Source organism: Tasmannia lanceolata, unplaced genomic scaffold (genome assembly GCF_043159265.1).
Source record: "Tasmannia lanceolata isolate RefF3 unplaced genomic scaffold, GAP_Taslan_0.1 ptg000006l, whole genome shotgun sequence".
Classification (NCBI taxonomy): domain Eukaryota; kingdom Viridiplantae; phylum Streptophyta; class Magnoliopsida; order Canellales; family Winteraceae; genus Tasmannia; species Tasmannia lanceolata.
This window is the reverse complement of record NW_027518683.1, coordinates 32,936,404-32,954,943: the sequence shown is the minus strand read 5'-3', so window position 1 is coordinate 32,954,943 and position 18,540 is coordinate 32,936,404. Positions and strand designations below refer to the sequence as shown.

General features: G+C 38.5%; 1 protein-coding gene across 1 annotated transcript in view; it reads right to left on the bottom strand.

The window, feature by feature from the left end:
* LOC143878561 (DNA N(6)-methyladenine demethylase ALKBH1C-like) overlaps positions 1-16,828 on the bottom strand; it is a 66,410-nt gene extending 49,582 nt beyond the window's left edge. Inside the window, exons 1-3 of the mRNA XM_077380833.1 lie at positions 16,654-16,828; positions 16,475-16,570; positions 16,296-16,391 (exon numbers count right to left, since the gene is read on the bottom strand). Of these exons, the coding sequence (XP_077236948.1) occupies positions 16,296-16,391; positions 16,475-16,570; positions 16,654-16,746 (285 nt within the window). The 5' untranslated portion in view covers positions 16,747-16,828. The remainder of the gene's footprint in view (positions 1-16,295; positions 16,392-16,474; positions 16,571-16,653) is intronic.
* Positions 16,829-18,540: the final 1,712 nt, after the last annotated feature.

The window sequence follows — 18,540 nt, the reverse complement described above, 5'->3', positions numbered from 1 at the left end:
ATTAAAAAAGTCCTCTCTGGGGGGCACGTGCGTGCATGCGTGTGTGGGTTGTGTGTGCGCGTGCGTGAGGGGGGGGTTTAGGGCCGAAGCCGAAGCCGACGCCAACTTGACTCGTCGCCTAACTATATGGTATCAAATTATCAAATTATCAAATAAAAATACGACGATGAAAAGATGATTGCCTGCCGTCAAAATATAAAACTAAAATTTATGTTTAGACATTAAATTGATTTTTTTCACAGTTGACACCGATAACAATTCTTTACAGATTGGACTCTCCTACCGCACTATATGGATTGGGCAGTGAAATTCTGATTAGTGCAGGTGATGTCAGATGCTGGATATGGCAATCATAAGATAAGGGTATTTTTGTCATTTCCCCATTGATAGGAATATTTTGTCAGTTTCCATGAGAGGATGTTTTTTTTCTGTTATTTTCCATTGTTGTCTAGCTTATAAAAGGAAGGAGAGATTGAAGAAGAGGTTAACCGTAGAATAAGAGCAGGTTGGTTGAAGCGGAAGCTTGCCTCAGGAGTTCTGTGCGACCTTAAAATCCCTACCAAGTTGAAGGGAAAGTTTTATAAGACAGTTGTGAGGCCAGCCATGTTGTACGGCTCAGAATGTTGGGCCACCAAGAAGCAGCATGTGCATAAGATGAGTGTAGCGGAGATGCGAATGCTTAGATGGATGTGCGGCCACACAAGGCTAGATAGAATTAAAAATGAAGACATTCGTAAAAGGTGGGGGTGGCACCAATTGAGGAGAAGATGAGAGAGTACCGCTTAAGATGGTTTGGACATATGCAACGTAGGCCTTTGGATACTCCGGTGAGAAGAGGCGACTCGTGCCAAATTGATGGAGTAAAAAGAGTTAGGGGCAGACCAAAAACAACTTGGGTAGAAACATTGAGGAAAGACTTGATAGCTAGGAACATAACAGAGAACTTGACCTTAGATAGGATAGAATGGAAGAGAATGATCCACGTCCAACTAGAACCAGGATTAGAGCCGGGTAGATTCCTTTTACCTTCTTCATGAATTTTTTCTCAAGGATTCATTTAGCCGGCCCCAACTAGTTTGGGACAAAGGCTTTGTTGAGTTGAGTTGAGTTAAGTTGAGTTGAGTTGAGTTGAGTCTAGCTTATAAAAATGGAGTCCACATTTTCAAAGACTTCTCAGATCTTATATTTTAGGAGAGAAGTGGGTGCTAGGTTTTTGAGAAAGAAAGAAGCCAATAACTTGAGAATTCTATTTCTGCTGAAACCGAATTTAGATTTCCACAAACAGAATCCCTTTACCCCAAAAAACAGATGAAACATCTCACATCTTGAAATAGATTTTTACGAAAATGGAGCAGTCCATACAGCATCGAACTAATTTCTGAGGAAATTCACTTCACAAGGAAGACTTCTACGCTCATCCAACGATATCTTAATTTGTACATGCGGATTTAGTTCAATCATGCAACATTTCATAACAACGGAGTGCACCTCCATCTGAAATAGAATAAAATGTTTAAATTACTGACAATAAAACAAAATTCCCAATGGTAGTCATAGCCTACACAACCAAAACCAATAGTCACACCTAATCCTAGAATAGTATGTTAGTCCTCATATTTTTCATTGGAACACCGACTTGATTCAGATTCCTTAGTTCTTTAGGGTGTGTTGAGCTTCCTTGCACAACCACAAATCACAATAAATCACTATCAATTTCATCACCTTGTCAGCAAGCTAATGTTTCGATCATAGGGTAGTGCTCTATATCTTGGTTCTCTCATGGAATAAAGGGATAGAGGTAATCTGAAAAGCTGCTTAGTTGTCATAATAAGCTGCATAGGAGTGTCAATCTCTACTCCCATCTACGAGGAGTGTCTGAAGCCACATTAGCTCACAATTTGCATGAGCCATAGCTCTTATTTGTCTTCAGCACTAGATCTTGCAACTACATCATACTTTTATACTTTATCATGTGACCCACTACCTTTAACAAACATGCAGTAGCCACAAGTGGATCACCAATTAGTACGCGAGCCGGACCAATCTACATCAGCATAACCTTCTATGCTCATACGTCCCGACTTGACATTTAGGATATCTTTTCGGGAAGTCCCCTGAAGATGTCCCAAGAACCACATCCAAATAAGTAGAATGAGGAGAATGCATAAATTGACTAACTGCGCGCACAACATAGACGATCATAGCGCGAGTAGTTAAGATAAATGAGCTTACCAACAAATCACTGGTAGGATCCTAGATCAGTGATCAATTCACCCCGCTGATAATGAAATTTATGATTCGACTCCATGGGGTACTCTGTAGGCTTTATCGTTGCTCTATTTGTTCCTTTAAATAGGTCAAACACATACGTTTTTTGAAGTGGTCAAGCACATACTTCTGTTGGGAAATGAATATCCCACATTTTGATCTGGCCACCTCATTCCCAAAAAATCTTCAATATGGCCAAGGTGTTAGATGTCAAAGACTCATCCAAGATGGTGGTGCTCCTTTCATCCCTTTTAATGAAGCGTCATCACACATTACATATATACCATCTACTCACACCACTAAGATCATGGTGCTCCTTTCACCCTTTTAATGAATACTTCTCTCGGACCCTATGCATGCCATTGTTGAGCAGAACCTGTCAAATCATGCACGAGGTGTTTGTTTAAGTCCATATTTTGCTTTTTTTCAGCCTAAACACCCTGCCTTTCTCTCCTCGTCCTCCCTTCAGCCACGCACGCTCCTTAGGATAAAAAACTAGAGGAATAAACATACAGACCTCTTCTTGAAGATCTAAATGAAGGCGTAGTTCATGTCTAGATGGTGACGAGGCCAGCCTCTGTTGACAGACAATGATAGAAGCACTCTTAGTTAGGTTTAGAGTAAACCCTTATGCTACCAAAGTACCAATCGAGCTTTGTATCCATCTATTGAACAGTTAGGTTTATGATCAATAACGTAAACCCATCATCACCAGCCACATGTTTAGCTTTCGACAATCAACAAGATCTTTAGTGTTGTTCTTTTCTAATGCTTGTATTTCTTCAATCATTGCTCGTTTCAACTATTGAAGAGCCAAGTCATCTAAAACTTTGGTGGAAATAAAAACTGAAGCAATCAAACACAAGCTATTTAAGAGGAAGACAAGGACTCATAGGAAACGGAGTTAATGATATGGTAAGAAGTACAAGATTGCTTACACTTGTACAAGGCAATGGGTAGTCACGAGATAAATTATGTGGAGATGGATATGTAAAAAGATATGATATGAGCAATACTTACAATACATGAAAACAAGGCCCCTGATTGATGATGATGAACTAACGTTGTTGTTTGAATAGCAACTTTCTCTTTACGAGTATAAACTTTGAATTGTTTTGTAGGATCACTATAGGAAAGATCCGCATTCAAGTAGAGGGAGCCATCAATGTCATTAATCAGTAGAAGAGGGATGTCATTAGTTTTTGGAAATTGGAGCATGGGAGGATTTTCCATGGGAAGAAAAAAATGGAATGTGGGCCAAAATGCGAAGAAGTCAAGTCCTAATAAACTAGGCATGACGTGATGTGGCTGGGTACTCCGTCAAATTGGGCACTTAATGATTGATGCTACCATAGCTCGAGTGAGTCAAAGGAGCTTTGATTTGCTTGGTATGGCAAAATGCGAACTCGGACAAGAACTCGGCCATGGGAGTCAGGTGAGTCGATGGTTGAAATCATAATTACCGGACACTTCCTAGTAGGAAGCTCGCTTCCCTGGACACTCGTTTTGGAAGCTTAGTTCTTCCTGCTTCCCAAATTTAGGGAAGCAGGCTTCCCACACATTTCCTACGTGTTTCCTCCTAATTAATAGTACACTTCCTATCTAAACAATTTTTTTTTTCTAAGAGAGTTTTTACTCCTTTTGACAATGTTAAAGGAGCATATTTAATAAAAGAGTGTATTTAAAACTTAAAAAATCATATTAAGGTTTAATCAGTTAGAAGTCTTCTTTACTACTTGTAATCCTTACTTACATTAGCTCGTCCTACGCAACCTAATTTAACCCCCCTCTTTCTATGCATTTTTTTTTTCACTTCTAATAAGGCTTATTACAAGCTTCATGTAGACGTTCATTGACGCTTCCCACACTCTTTCTCTTTACTTTATTTCGTGTTTTTCGCTTCATGTATTTTCTCTTTTCAAGACCTATTGCTTCCCACTCCCGCTTCACGCACTCGCTTCCCACGCTGGCAACAATGCATACAGTTTTAAAGCATGTCTCAAATTTGACAGTTGATGTGACGTATAGTGATGAGGTAAATTGTAAGCCTTGAAAGGGAGAATCTCTTCTTCTTAGTCTAGACTCCAAACAAGCCACTGCAGTGCTTTCAAATGCTGGTCGAAAGTGGAGAGATTAAATATGGGCTCCCTTTAAGTACCACTTTGTTACCATGTAGAAATTTGAGGAAAGTAAGAGGGAAAATAGAGGATAAGAAGAAGGAAAGTGAGAGAAGAGTGTTTGTGTACTATATGCCTCCCATTGTGGAGCTTGCTCTTTTACTCATTTAAATGAGATGGATGAAGTCAAAAATGCCCTTATTTAACATATACACAATAACACATTAAAGGATAGAAATAAAAGTATAAAACACGAAAGCAATCACCTAGGAAGCACGGGTACTCTCCCGGGGCTCCCGCACCCGACACATATGGGGTGCGGGTACGTCCGGGTACGTCCGGGGTACGTACCCCATTGTTTTAAAAAAAAAATGCGTGTCGGGTGCGCACCTCGCGTACCCGACACGTCCTGCTGCTTCTCTTTCCTCTCCTGCTGCTTCTCTTTCCTCTCCTGTACTTCTCTCTACTTTCCTGCACTCGGTATTTACATGTAAACCATTTAAGTAAATGGACAATAAAATAGTAAAGACATTAAGTAAATGGACAATAAATATATTGTCCATTTACTTAATGTCTTTACTATTTTATTGTCCATTTACTTAAGATTTACATGTAAATAACGGAATACCCCCTTTTGGATTTATTAAAAATAGTTTCAACACCCAAATCTAAAAGGAAAAAAAGTCAACTCTCCAGTTCTAGTACAAAATTCAAAGAAAAAGGGTCGGGTCAAAATTTTAACTTTCTTAACTTCCAAACGGTGCGGTATTTTTCAAATTTTAAAAATTCATAAAATCTATTTTGTCCAAACATTATTAAATCCCAAAAGTCCGGTAAAAAAATCTCATAATTTGGTCTCTAAAAATTATTCATCTTGTCAGACACTGGTCAACACACTGGTGACAGACTTTTTTTTCTAATGAATGATGTATTGATGCCTCATGTTATGAAATATGGAACTTAATCACTTATGAAATGAAGAGTAATATTAGAATTTTCCATTTTGGTGATGTTATTGTTATTTGATTGCTCTACAATTATTTTATTTTTATTTTTATAAATATATAATAAAATATTAAAATATATTATTATATTCGGCGTACCCGAACGTACCCGCACCCGGTTTTTTTGGCAAATCACGTACCCACGTACCCGTGTCGTGTCGTACCCGTACCCCGTACCCGTACCCGTGCTTCATAGGCAATCACTCACTCTCAATATCATTCAAAAGAAAAATCACTCACTCTAAATCTATCGACTCCCCACCCACAACCTTATTGCCCACGCGCAATCTACCTGCGACGTCCACCTCGTACACCCATCACATCTAGCCATGGCCCATGGGCTCCCATTCGTTGATCTCATAGCCCCACCGAAAGTTTGGACCACCCTTGCACACAACTTCCAAACTTAGAAGCATTCCACCAAAGCAAGAGGCGACCGAACAATTTCTACTTCTGCAAACCGAATGCATTGCCTAGGACCCAAAAAACACTCATGTTTTGCAGGCTATTGACAACAAGATTTAATATGCCCTTTTTACACCACACTGGATCCACAATCCCTTTTACTTGTCGTGCCTCTAACACGGAAAATGGCACCAACATGCTCAACAAGTTCACAATCGCTCTGATTGATAGGGAAAAACCGTTCTCCTTGCGGCAACCTATTCATGATTATTGGATATGACGGCTTCAATGACATATTTTTCGACTGGGAGGATAGTATGTTTTCCAACATTAAGGTGCGGATTTAATTTCCTAGGCATGACAAATAAAAGGTGGGTTGATTGGAACCAAGTGAGATCTATGTATGCCAGAGAATTAAATGTCTGGTGGGCACATGTTTGAAAAAGCCAAACAAAATAAATTTTAAGAAAAAGTAATTGCAATCTATGAAAAAATGGGAAGGGGAACTGTGATGAAAATTTATATACAATTTTAAATGTTAATAGACAAAACGATATCTTAGTCTGTAAATTCCTTCTGAAATAGTCATAGTGACCATGTCTTGTGATGTGAACCCGAGGGTCGTAATTACTTTTATAGGAAGAGAAAGAAAGATAGTAAAAGGAAAAAAAGAAATTGAGGAGGGATGGCTACTGCTCCCTTAAAGAGGGGAGAAAAAAGAGGAGCAATGGTCGGCAACCAATCTTGGGAGTATCAATTTTACTCAAGCATATCATGGTAGCTTGTGTCACAAATATTTCCGATATTTTCAAAATATAGCGTTTTTATCACGACATTTTGTTAAAACGTTAAAATCCCGAAATAATCCAGAGATTTTAAACACATAGCAATATTTTCATTTGTATCATGAAATAACGCAATAATATGACAGTATTATCCCAATATTTTTACGATATTTTTATTTTATATTTTTTCTTAAATTTATATTTTTATGTATTTTTTAATAATTTTATTTTTCTCGTTTTTTCCCAATATAAACCCAAAAAATTTAAAAAATAATGCATCTCGAGATTTTCCCTTGCTGAGAAATTCCCGAGAATGATATTTGTGACAGATGGTAGCTAAGGCCATAGACCTTTACAATCATAGTTGTCAACCTGTGACTCGACTTGTAACTCGATTTCTTAGTTTTATAACTCGTGACTCATAAGAGTTTTTGACAAGAATAGAAATTTAGTTGAAAAATTATAATTATACATCAAAAGATGAAGCATGTAAAAAATATAACCCAAAAGCACATAGATGATGCACTAAGCCAAGAATATAAATAACTATATGCTTGTAACTTGCATGCACAAAAATAATTAAGTTATAGTTAGGACTTAATCATGGGTGAAAACCCTTCCTTGCTTTAGATTTGCATCTGCCCATTATTTATGGTATGTTTGGAAGGAAATTTGTGGTGGTTCAGGCCAAGAACACAAGATTGTCCAAGACTGGGAGCCTCCCGCACATGACTTTTTCAAGCTAAACTTTAACGGGTCTAGCAAGGGGAATCTTGGTCTTCCTGGAATTGGGGGGTCTTGAGGGATGAATTTGGAGCTATGAAATGGGCTTTTGCGGGTCCCATTGGAGTCGCTCGCACTAATGAAGATGAAATGTGTGATATCTACAAAGGAATAAGGTGTCTTGAGAATGAAGATTTGAATAAGGTAGTGGTAGAAGGAGACTTGCTCAATGTGATAAGGTAGCTTAGTGGCTCTCATTCCTTCCCTAGGAGATTTGCCTCTTTCTTTGATAAGATCCAAGATAGGGTGGGAGATGCATTGATTTATGTCCATCTAGGCGGTCAGCTAGTGGTGTGGTGGACAGTTTAGCTAGAAATGGTGCCTCTAGGGAGACATTTGAGCTATTTGACTCCCTTCCTCCTTGACCCTTGCAGTGGAGCTTGTTCTTGTCTCTCTTTTTCTTTTTCTGTCTCTTTATTTGTATAGACCTCCTCGGTCTTTTTTCGCATTTAATGCAATTGCCATTCAAAAAAATTAAGTTCTAAGTTCCAACTTCCAAGTTTTCAACCATCAAAACAAGAACGCCTCGTAAGAGTCTTATTTTTTCGACTCGACTCATAACGACTCGTAAGCATAGTTTTAAATTTCGACCGAAATCCGAAATTTCGGGTTTCGGTTGGGACCGGCACCAAAATGTCACCTACTTGAAATGGTATTTTATTTTGTCCGAAATTTCAGAATTTCGGTCGAAATTTCTTTTTGTTCGAAATTTCATTAGAAAGTCCAAAATTTCACCCAAAAACCTGTTTCTTTTTAAATTAATTTAATATTTTACCGAAATTACTGAAATTTTGGCCAAAATTTGGTAACGAATAAAATAATGTTTTTTTTTTCGTTTCGCCGGATTTCGTCTGAAATTTCGATTTCGGTGGGGTCCGAAACTGGTACCGAAACCAAAATTTAAAACCATGCTCGTAAGAGTCACCAAATGACTCGTAAGAGTCTTCAATTGAAGCGACTCGCCCATGCAACTCGACTCGAAAGCCCAACGACTCAACTCGACTCGAAAGCCCAACAACTCAACTCGACTCGAGGGTTGACTCGTAAGAGTTTGATAACTATGTTTACTTCAAACCTCAGGAAATTCATGAATAGGGGAGGATTAGACCACCTAAACCTCACCCAAATCAAGTTATAAACCACAATTGCTACTCTTTGTTCTCCAATCAACTTACGACTTTTTTCGTGGACTTCTCTTTTTCAAACAAAATTCTTAATACTCTCTAACGGCTTATATTTTCTACCAATAGTAACAAGACAACTGTCAACTGACAAATGACTTAGCCAATTCCTAATGACATAAGGACTCCAATTACATAAACTATAACTAATCCTGCTACAAATAAACTAGGACTCTTCAAACCCATCATGGAAACTAAACCATTTCAAGTCCTACAAATATAAGGACTCCCTTATGTTGCAATGTGGGACCCTATGGTCACTTAATAACTTAAGTGATTAATTACAAATAACATAAACACCCAATCACTTAAGATTTTTCGTAATAAGTATGTGGGCCCCATTTTAAGCACCTTTAACTTGAAGAAACTAAGTGATAGTGAGCCCCATTTGAAGCACCTTTAACTTGAAGAAACTAAGTGATAGTGGTAGGAAAAGATCATGATACCCCTCCTATAACTTAAGAGACTTCAAAGACAACTAAAGGACACTTTAAAATTAGAATATAAGCCCTACGATGGTCCACATCATACCACCCCCTGGAAAAGATTTGAGCATGTCGAACATAATGTTTAGAATGACGGTGGGAATTCTTTGCATGAAATATTTGCTCATGTTGTATATGATTGTCCTTTCCAACAGATTAAGTCTTCCACTGCACAACTAGCTTTGGACAGTCATGTCATTGGTTTGAACTAGTGTGATCACCAGATGCACTTTTGATGCATTCCTAATAATGTGTCAGCTTAGGCAGAAAGAAACGCAAATCCTCTGCTCCATGAGGTTTGTAAACATCCAGTCACGCAATCGCAATTAAATAGTAAAAATTGCCTCTTGATCCCCTAGATAATGTTCTGTAACGCCCCGGCCACCACGTAGATATTGTCCGGTTCTAGGCCGCAGCCCTCCCCGGTTTTGCTTTTCCGCATAAAATGCATCTACACAAAGAAGGTGGGGGTCTACACATATGGCCCAGAAACTTTCTCTCTCCGCTTCCAATGTGGGACTATTATGTGTTCATGGGCTAACTTCTATCGGAACCAACTCTGAAGGATGACGACTGCTTTCCGAATCCTTAAATAACATGAGCAGGCTACGCAATGTCAAAATTATCGTTGCATCACGAGTGAGGCTCTCGTTTGTTGTTTTAAGTCGAGTGATTGTCACGCCACCAATCCTCTCATATAAACTTGGATCTAGATGAGTGAAGACAATTGCCTCTTGAATACTTGTTTGACAATGTACATCCGACTTCATGAGAATTTGGGGTTCGCAGATTACTCTTCTTGGAAGAGAAAGAATGAGCATACAAGGAACGAAAGAGAATGATGGAGGATTGATGCTCCTTTAAAAAAGGAGAGAGAGAGAGAGAGAGAGCAATGGTTCGCAACCAAGCTTTGGAGTTGAAACTCAATTGTATTCAATCATATCATGGTAGCCTAGACCATAAGCCTTAATTTATAGATACGTCAAACCCCATGAAATTCATGATTGAGGATTAAGACTCTTAAAACTCACCCAAATCAAGTTGTAAACCCCAATTACTACCCCTATTAGGACTCCTATCAACTTAAGACTCATTTTCATCGAATTTCCTTCTTCAAACAGAATTAATAACACTCTAAGAACTCTTATTTTCTACAAAATATTAACAAGACAACTACCAAATAACACAGTCAACTCATACTGACTTAGGCACCTCATTCTATTGATTCTATCTAATCCTACTACAAATAAACTAGGAATATTCATATTCATCAAGGAAATTAATCCGCATCAAGCCCAAGAAATACAAGGACTACCTTATGTTACAGTGTGGGTCATTGTGGTCACTTAACAATTAAAGTGATTAATTACAAATGACGTAAACGCTCCTTTCGCTTAAGATTTTCGAAATATAAATGTGGAAACCAATCTATGACGTGCAAATGGGAAGCTTAAAGTAGAAAAGGCCTTTCGAATCAATAATGGTATTAGTCATTGTATCGACTGGAGACCAAAAGATATGTACTGGTCATGTCAGTGATGCATCTGTGAATCACTTGCGCAAATTCAAATGCACCCCATAACATAAAGATATGTAAGATTTGACCATATTTTTGTGTTTGATTTTATTTTTAATAATTTTAGGCATATTTACTTCAACTAAAACCTATGCTCTGATCATTTTAACGAGATTTATTACATTTTAGTGTGCTGGCAAGCATATCTAGCGCAAACCTTAGGGTTCACAAGATACTTTCCTAGGAACTTTGGAGCATAAATGGGGTTTAGTTGAACAAAAGCAGCAACGTGCATTCCAAGTCCGATTAAACATGACATGGTAATCGAAGGCAGAAAGAGTATTCGTGGAAATTCAGAGCGTTAAAAGTCATTCAAGAGAGAGAAATTAAATCATCTAGACAAGTTCCATACAATAAGTGTTAAAAAAGGAAAGCAGCTAACTAATGAATAAAACCATATCTCAATCACGTCTGTTAAAGAGATAAGATCTATAACAAAATGCCTAACTATGGCCCAAACAAGACTACTGGGGTAAGGAAGTAATGTTGGATATGTGGATCTGGTATGGTGATGGGGTCTCAAGCGTAGGGATGATTATGGGAAGAAGAATGTGCAAAGATATAGGGAAACCAAAATCCATTCCATTTAAAAAGATAAAGGGAGAGGTTCAATGGAGTGGAATATGAGGTAGGCTATAAGGAAGTAAAATGATGACATCTGTACCAGGGATGGCATGCCGAGCCTAAGGCCTAGATCGTCCTGCTGGAGGTGACTTTTAAGAGCATAGAAATACCTAGAGTGAGAAGAGGGGGCTAATCTCAACAAACATATGAGAGAGAAAAACAGAAGGAAATATAGAAGAAAGAAGAGAAAGAACGGGAAAAAAGAGCAAATCACAGTCGTAGGCTAGAGTGATCTAAAGAGAATAAGAAAAGGATATAGATAGACAAAGGAGAAGAGAAGGAGGTGTTGTGGTGGCTACAACAGCAAGGATGTTCAAAGAAACACTAATCTTATGAATTCAACCATCAAAAGAAACCCAATTCATCCAAACAGGCTCCATACAATAATCCCAAACGAAGAAAATAGTCTTCTAATGATTTTTATTTATTTTTTGAATGGTCAGAATAGTCTTCTAATAAATACAATTCAAATCACCGGCAAATCTGTCCTAGAAAATCAGATCTACCAAAAAGTACATAACTTCGTACCAAACCAATGTTTAAATATGGTAAGATAATAAAGGGGTGAAAATAGGATTAGGTTAGGATGTATGGATGACAAGGGCAGAGAAGGTTGGTTTAGATCTGGGTATAAAAAAAGAGAAAAATACTATATTTTTGAAAAAAAATTAATTTCTCGAAATTTTGGGCAAAATTTGGGAAAATCTGAAATTTCGGGTTCAGGGGGATTTCAGTTTCGGTCCCAGCCGAAATTTAAAACCATGGTTGCAGCACATGTCACGTATGCATGGGAGGTTGTAAGGCAGTTATGCCACTTGTAAGCAGACTGGGTGTAATTGTACAATGCATGTGCAAAGTGGATCGTGGGTGGTTGTAAAATTGGCAAATATGTAGGAATATGCCCATGCAGTAAAGGCAAGATGTCTGGGTGTGTTTCCCTTGTGTTTTAAAAGTTTGGGGCTTTTTGGGCTGAGTTCCCTTCTGATATTATAAAAAGTTGTGAGGGTGAGTGATCCCAAGTGAATGCAATAATATTATATCCCATGGATAGGGAAAGAGTTGTCGAACCACGTTAAAATTATTGTCCCCGTGTGTGTTTCCTTCTTCTCTCTTTCATTTGAGTTTTTTCTTTTTCTTTTTCATTTTTTTTCTTTTTTTTTTTTTTTTTGATGGGTAAGCTAGGGTTATGCATCTGTTAGAAATGGAGTTCGGGCTAGAAGAAGAAGAGTAGATAATATAGAGAGTCTCCACTAGGGAGCTCCTCATGTATATGATGTATATATAGGCCCCAAATAGGGCAACAGTGTACAATGACTACAATACCCCTAATGTTACAAGTAATGGCTTAACTACCCTAACACACTACTCAACACCCCCCTCAAACTACTAGAGTATATATGCTATGGAACTCCAGCATGGTACAAAGAAAACTATAACAACAACTAAAAATAACAAAAAGTACATAATCTCATACATACATCTAGCATGGTATAACACTCCTCAAACTGGTGTGGTGAATACATAATGAAAGCATAATAAAAGATAACGGTCACCACCATGAGAGTACAATCGTCGAGAACAACAGCACTACGGCGGGAGTGCTGACATCTCGACAGGCTAGCAACGATCCATCGAGCAAAAAAGGGCACACCAAAGGTGCGCACATGAGCAACGACAAAGCACCACGAGCGGGAATACACTACGCAGCACAACGCTAATAGAAGAACATAACCAGCGATGGGAAACCATCGGAGACAAGGTCGTCGAGGAAACCGTCGCCTGAAGATAAGAAGAAGAGGAGAAGAAGATAACCAACCAACGATGGGGAAACCATTGTCTGGTGACAAGGTCGACGGCATGAACATCGTCGCCTGAAGATAAGAAGATAACCAACTAACGATGGGAAACCATCGTCTGGAAAGAAGGTCGACGGGGAAACCGTCGCTTGTAAAAGAGCCGACCAACGATGGGGATACCATCGCACGGAAAGAAGGTCAACGGGGAAACTGTCGCATGTAAAAGAGCCGACCAACGATGAGGATACCATCGTCCGGAAAGAAGGTCGACAGGAGGTACCATTAAGAATGCTGACCGCATACTTGGAATCAGATTCCACCCAAATTGTACCGGCTCCGAGTGTGTTAGCAATTTCAATATGTTTGATGGCGAGACTCGTATATGGTTTCACGATCAATATTTAACGAGAACATGGCGATTTCCCTTCCTCTATTGTCTCTAATAATGACCCTGATACCACTGCCATCATCATCCAAATAGGCGTCTCTGTTGATTTTAAGTTTCCCAAGTTCCGAAGCTCACCAGTAGCAATTCTTTGGGCTGCTCTGTTTTGGACAATGCTTTCACTTGAAGTTTGAAGCAACAGAGATGGTTAATGGGCTGCAATCCTCTTCAATCTTCAGGCAGTTGATTTTCAATTTTACCTCGGTGATGATTTCTCTAAGGATACGAGACTTGTGATTTTGGCAATTATCAAAAAGCCTGAGATTCCGTTCAGTCCAAATTTTGTAAATTGTTGTGGAGAAACAGAGTTTAATTGCAATGGTGGCTTGACCTTCATTTGGGTAGTGATCTCTGAGCCATTTTCTTCTTTGGCTAGAGAGGAAAATGGTTTTCTCCTGGTGCCAAATCTCCATAGGATTGATCTCCTTATCCAAGACGAGTAGCTGTATTTGAAAAAAAGATGATTGACATCTTCTTTCACAGTTTTGCATAGGGGGGCAGGCTTGGTCCAAAGTTGAGTTCAAAACGTGCAATCAATCTTTGGTTCCCAATTTTTTTTGCATAGGAGTCAGGCTTGGTCCAAAGTAACAAGGGAGTATCTCGGAACCTGGCCTTTAATCCATAGAGATTTGGTCCATGCTGGCTTAGGGGATTTGCGGCGAATGCAGTGCCAACCACTTTGCGTTGTGAAAGGGCCATCGGTGAGAGGTTTCCAGATAGGGTGATTCTCTTTGTCTATACTAAAGAGAGCTTCATTGAGGATTTTGAATTCTACTTTGAGGGAGTCTTTTCCCAGAGTAGGGATCCATTGTTGATGATGATGGAGCTGCTTTACGGAATTGGCTGCCGACAGGGAGGAGTCAGTGCATCTTCTTGAGAAGATCAGTGAGGATGCCTTTAGGGTGCCAAGGCTGGTTCCAAATATCAATGTCCTCTTCCTTTCCAGCACAATAGCAATTGTGGTATTTGGCATAGTCCCTTTGACTTTAAGATGGATCTAATGGCCCAGGAAGGTTTCGATGGAATAGGTATAGTCCAAATGTTTCTATCTTTGATATATTTTTCCTTAATCCACATCGACCAGAGGGAGTTGTTATTGTGCAGAGGATGCCCCAATTGCTTTATTTGGAAGGCCTTGCTTACATCCTCAAGCTTTCTGAGACCGAGGCCTCCTTCACCTTTCGGCTTGCATATATTATCCCAGGCGATGGAATGGTATGTCTTCGTTCCTTTTGATCCTTCCCAAATATAATCCCAGAAGATTTTCTCGATAGTGTCTAAGGTTCCCTTTGGAAGGCAAAAATCCGAGGACCAGAAGATTTGGAAAGAGTTAAGGGCAGTCTTCAAAAGCTCAATTCTGCCGGCTTGGGAATCTTTCGTTTCAGTTTCGAGTGAGTTGGCTGAGACCCATCACAGGTTGTGTTTTTCATGTGAGCAAAACTACCCCGTGACAATTACCATATCCTGGTTGTGAATATTGTTACACCAATTCATTACTTAATAGGCACCTTGATTTGCAGCAGCACACTACATGTTTGGGTACGGTTTCATTTCAATTGTATAACCTGCTCAATACTCAAATTCAACACTTCTTTCATCTTGTGCTTTGTTGATTATTATTGAATTGTCCCAAATTGTATCTTTTTTCATAGGTAACCTAGGATTGAGCCTACAACCTCAAGGTTAAGGTACAAAGCTTTCCAATCAATGGAGCTAGAGGAACAACCCCACCTAGATAGCCTCTTAGGCAATTCGTTAATGCAACTAAGATTCTTTCACTTCTATGTGAATTTCAAATTTGATTCATAGGGTTTTTTTATGATAAATTTGACTAATAGGTTCTTAGTTCACGTTTATTATTTTTGTTTAGGATAACTATAGTTATATGTTATTATATTGATTGTGTGGAATTTGCAATCATTGTCCTTCTCACTATTCTTGCTTGAGGTTGCCACATATAGAGATCTGATAGATTCTTGAATTTCATTGTGGACTAATTATCAACAAACCTTTAATTAAAACCGGCATCAATGGTTGACTGTTGCTATTTTCGTTGCATCTTTGTAGGTTACTATTATTTTTCGGCAATAATCATCCATCCTAACATTGTATCATACACTGTCCTTATATGATTCTCTTGATTCACAGTGCAAATTAGTGAGGATTTTGTCTTGAGTTGTTGAACTGGTTACAGTTATTTTCACTGATTCTTCATACTTGATTTATTGATAACTCCATCTCTGAGCTTGTTGTTATTGAGCATATACCATTTCACATTTTTCTGAAAAAAAAAAGGCAAAAACCTAAAAGTAAAATAAAACAGTTTGCATAACAGATACGTTTCATATTGCATTTTTCTTTATATGGATAGATGTCACATGCAAACATTTAAATACCACATAATCATAAAATACAAGTCTATGAAGAAATTGATTCCAATAACAAAAAAAGATAAGCTTGCATGTTTTCCTTTAACTTGTAAATTTCCAAACGAATATCCCAAATTCACACAATCTCTGGTCGACAAAACAGTTACCAATAAGCATGAAAAGAAATAACAACATAATCAAATTTGATCTTCCAAGTAACCATCAACACCCATCTCAAAATTTTTACTAAATTGTTAAACAGAACAAGAAACATAACTTGGATTCCTAAATTCATGTGATTTCCCTCATAAACGTCAGTAATCAAACATTCCCAACTGCTAAAACAATCTTTAAAATAGACAATTTTGAAGTTTCAATACAACAAAAACTAAAGAAGAAAATAAACTGGGTCTAAGATGCTAAACACAAAACACAGAAAAAAGGAAAGACAACTTACAGATTCGTGAAAATGAGGAGATCCTTGTCTGGAAGAATCAATATGTCCTCTCGCTCTTGAATTAGAAAACCCACCTCGACCTCTCTCGTCCATCACCTTCCAGCAAGAAGGAACTGTTGTGGATTTCCGAATGGAAAAGCACAAACACAAAACACAGAACAAAAGAAAAGACAACTTACAGATTCGTGAGACTGAGGAGATCCTTGTCTGGAAGAATTAATACGTCCCCTTGCTCTTGAATTAGAAAAGCGACCTCGACCTCCCTCGTCCATCACCTTCCAGCAAGAAGGAACTGTTGTGGATTTCCGGATGGAAAAGCACAAACACAAAACACAGAACAAAAGAAAAGACAACTTACAGATTCGTGAGAATGAGGAGATCCTCGTCTGGAAGAATTAATACGTCCTCTCGCTCTTGAATTAGAAAACCCACCTCGACCTCCCTCGTCCATCACCTTCCAGCAAGAAGGAACTGTAGTAGATTTCTGGATGGAAAAGCACCGTCAGATTGAAGGACACATATCGGGGAGAGGCAGCAAGAAAACTGAACGGACCATATCAGAGGTTGATCCAAACCGTCCATGTGATGGAACACAGCATCATAGGTTGTGCCAGTAAAATCATTTCCATTGGCTGATCCTAGCCCTCCAATCTATAGAGGTTGCCATAATTAACAAATCATAAAGAGGGGCAGGATTGAAATTATGTGGCTTTAATGGGTGCCTTTTGTTAAAAAGCATAAAGGAGGCGTAGGATTGAAAATATGCGGGTTGAATTGGTGCCTTTGTTAAAAAAAATCAAAAAAGTGATGTTGACACCCCATTTTGACCGGGCCCTAAACCTCTCTGTGAAAATGAATAACCTCATCAAATCAATGTTTTAAAGCCCCAAATTTCACCCCAAGGTAGGTCAGGGTCCCAGTTATGCCTCCATGAAATTTCGTCAAAATCCGAGCTGATTTGCCTAGCGAACGAACCGAGATAAGTGTCGTAGTATAATTACAGAAGGGGGGTGAATTATCCTGGAAGAGGCAGACCTAGTTTTCGAATAGGACACGATTTCAATGTGCACTTATCAAATTTTCCACCCAACGGTTCACCCATCAACTGATAGTGCAAATATCAATCCCCAATTATGCCTTTAAATACCCACTTAAGGCCTCATTTTTTATAATTGGGGTTTCCTCTAACCTGATTAGAGAGAGAAAAAGAGAGAAATCATATTGTTAAACCCTAATCCCTTCCTCATCATTTTCAAGCTCTAGCCAATCTTTCCCCCAGCCAATTCTGTTTTCGACGGCAAAACACCATTTTTTCCTGCCATTTCTGCAAAATTCTGGCTGGCTGGTTCAACCTCTATTTTTCCTCAACGATACTTTTTCTCCGACCAATTCTTATTAGTGAGATCGGAATCTGATGGATTTACCTCATGCTTTACTTCGTTTTGCCTCAAATTTGTGTTGGAAACTATAATTAGAGGTGATCAAGATCATCTCTAGATGAGATATCAGATTTGAAATTTCAAGATCTCTCGAATTCCGACGAATCCAAAACCAGATCCTGTCATTTTTATTTCCCTCCGATTTGATCAATTCCAAGTATTTCTCTTCAATCGATCAATAAGCTTCATTAATTTCTTCTAAGATCCAAATGTTTCATCTTCTTCAACAAGGCATCACCTCCAAAAGCTTCAGATTATTGCAATCATTTGTTTGAAGGTTTGGAATTCTCAAGACATCAGGATTTTTATAACTTATTTGAGGAAGATTAGACGAAGAAGCAAAAAGGGTTGAGGGAATTTTAGAGGGTTTTAGAGAGAAAGAGAAGAAGTGGCTGCAAAATGGTGGAGATCTAGGGCAAGCACAAGGAGAAGAACTAAGGTTTGCAAATCCGAGTCTCTATTGTCATCTTCCATCTTCTCTGAATAGCCTCTGTAAGTATTTATTTGCCTTCCTCATGCTTTCAATCTTTAAAGTTAAGAGTAGTGAAGTGGAATTTAATCATTTTTTTTCTTATGATTTGTCATTGGAGTGGTAGATAAAGAATCATAATACATGGTCATGGATCAATGATTTTTCTTGTGTTGCTTGGAATCCTGAAATCAATCTAGAGTCCCTGCACATCGTTTTTTTCTTTTGGGTTTCTCATTCATCTCTGATTCATATCCTTGTCTAAACAAGCATGTTCAGCAGATAATATTGCAATAATTTCATTAAAACTGTCCTTATAATTAATGTAAAGTGGTTT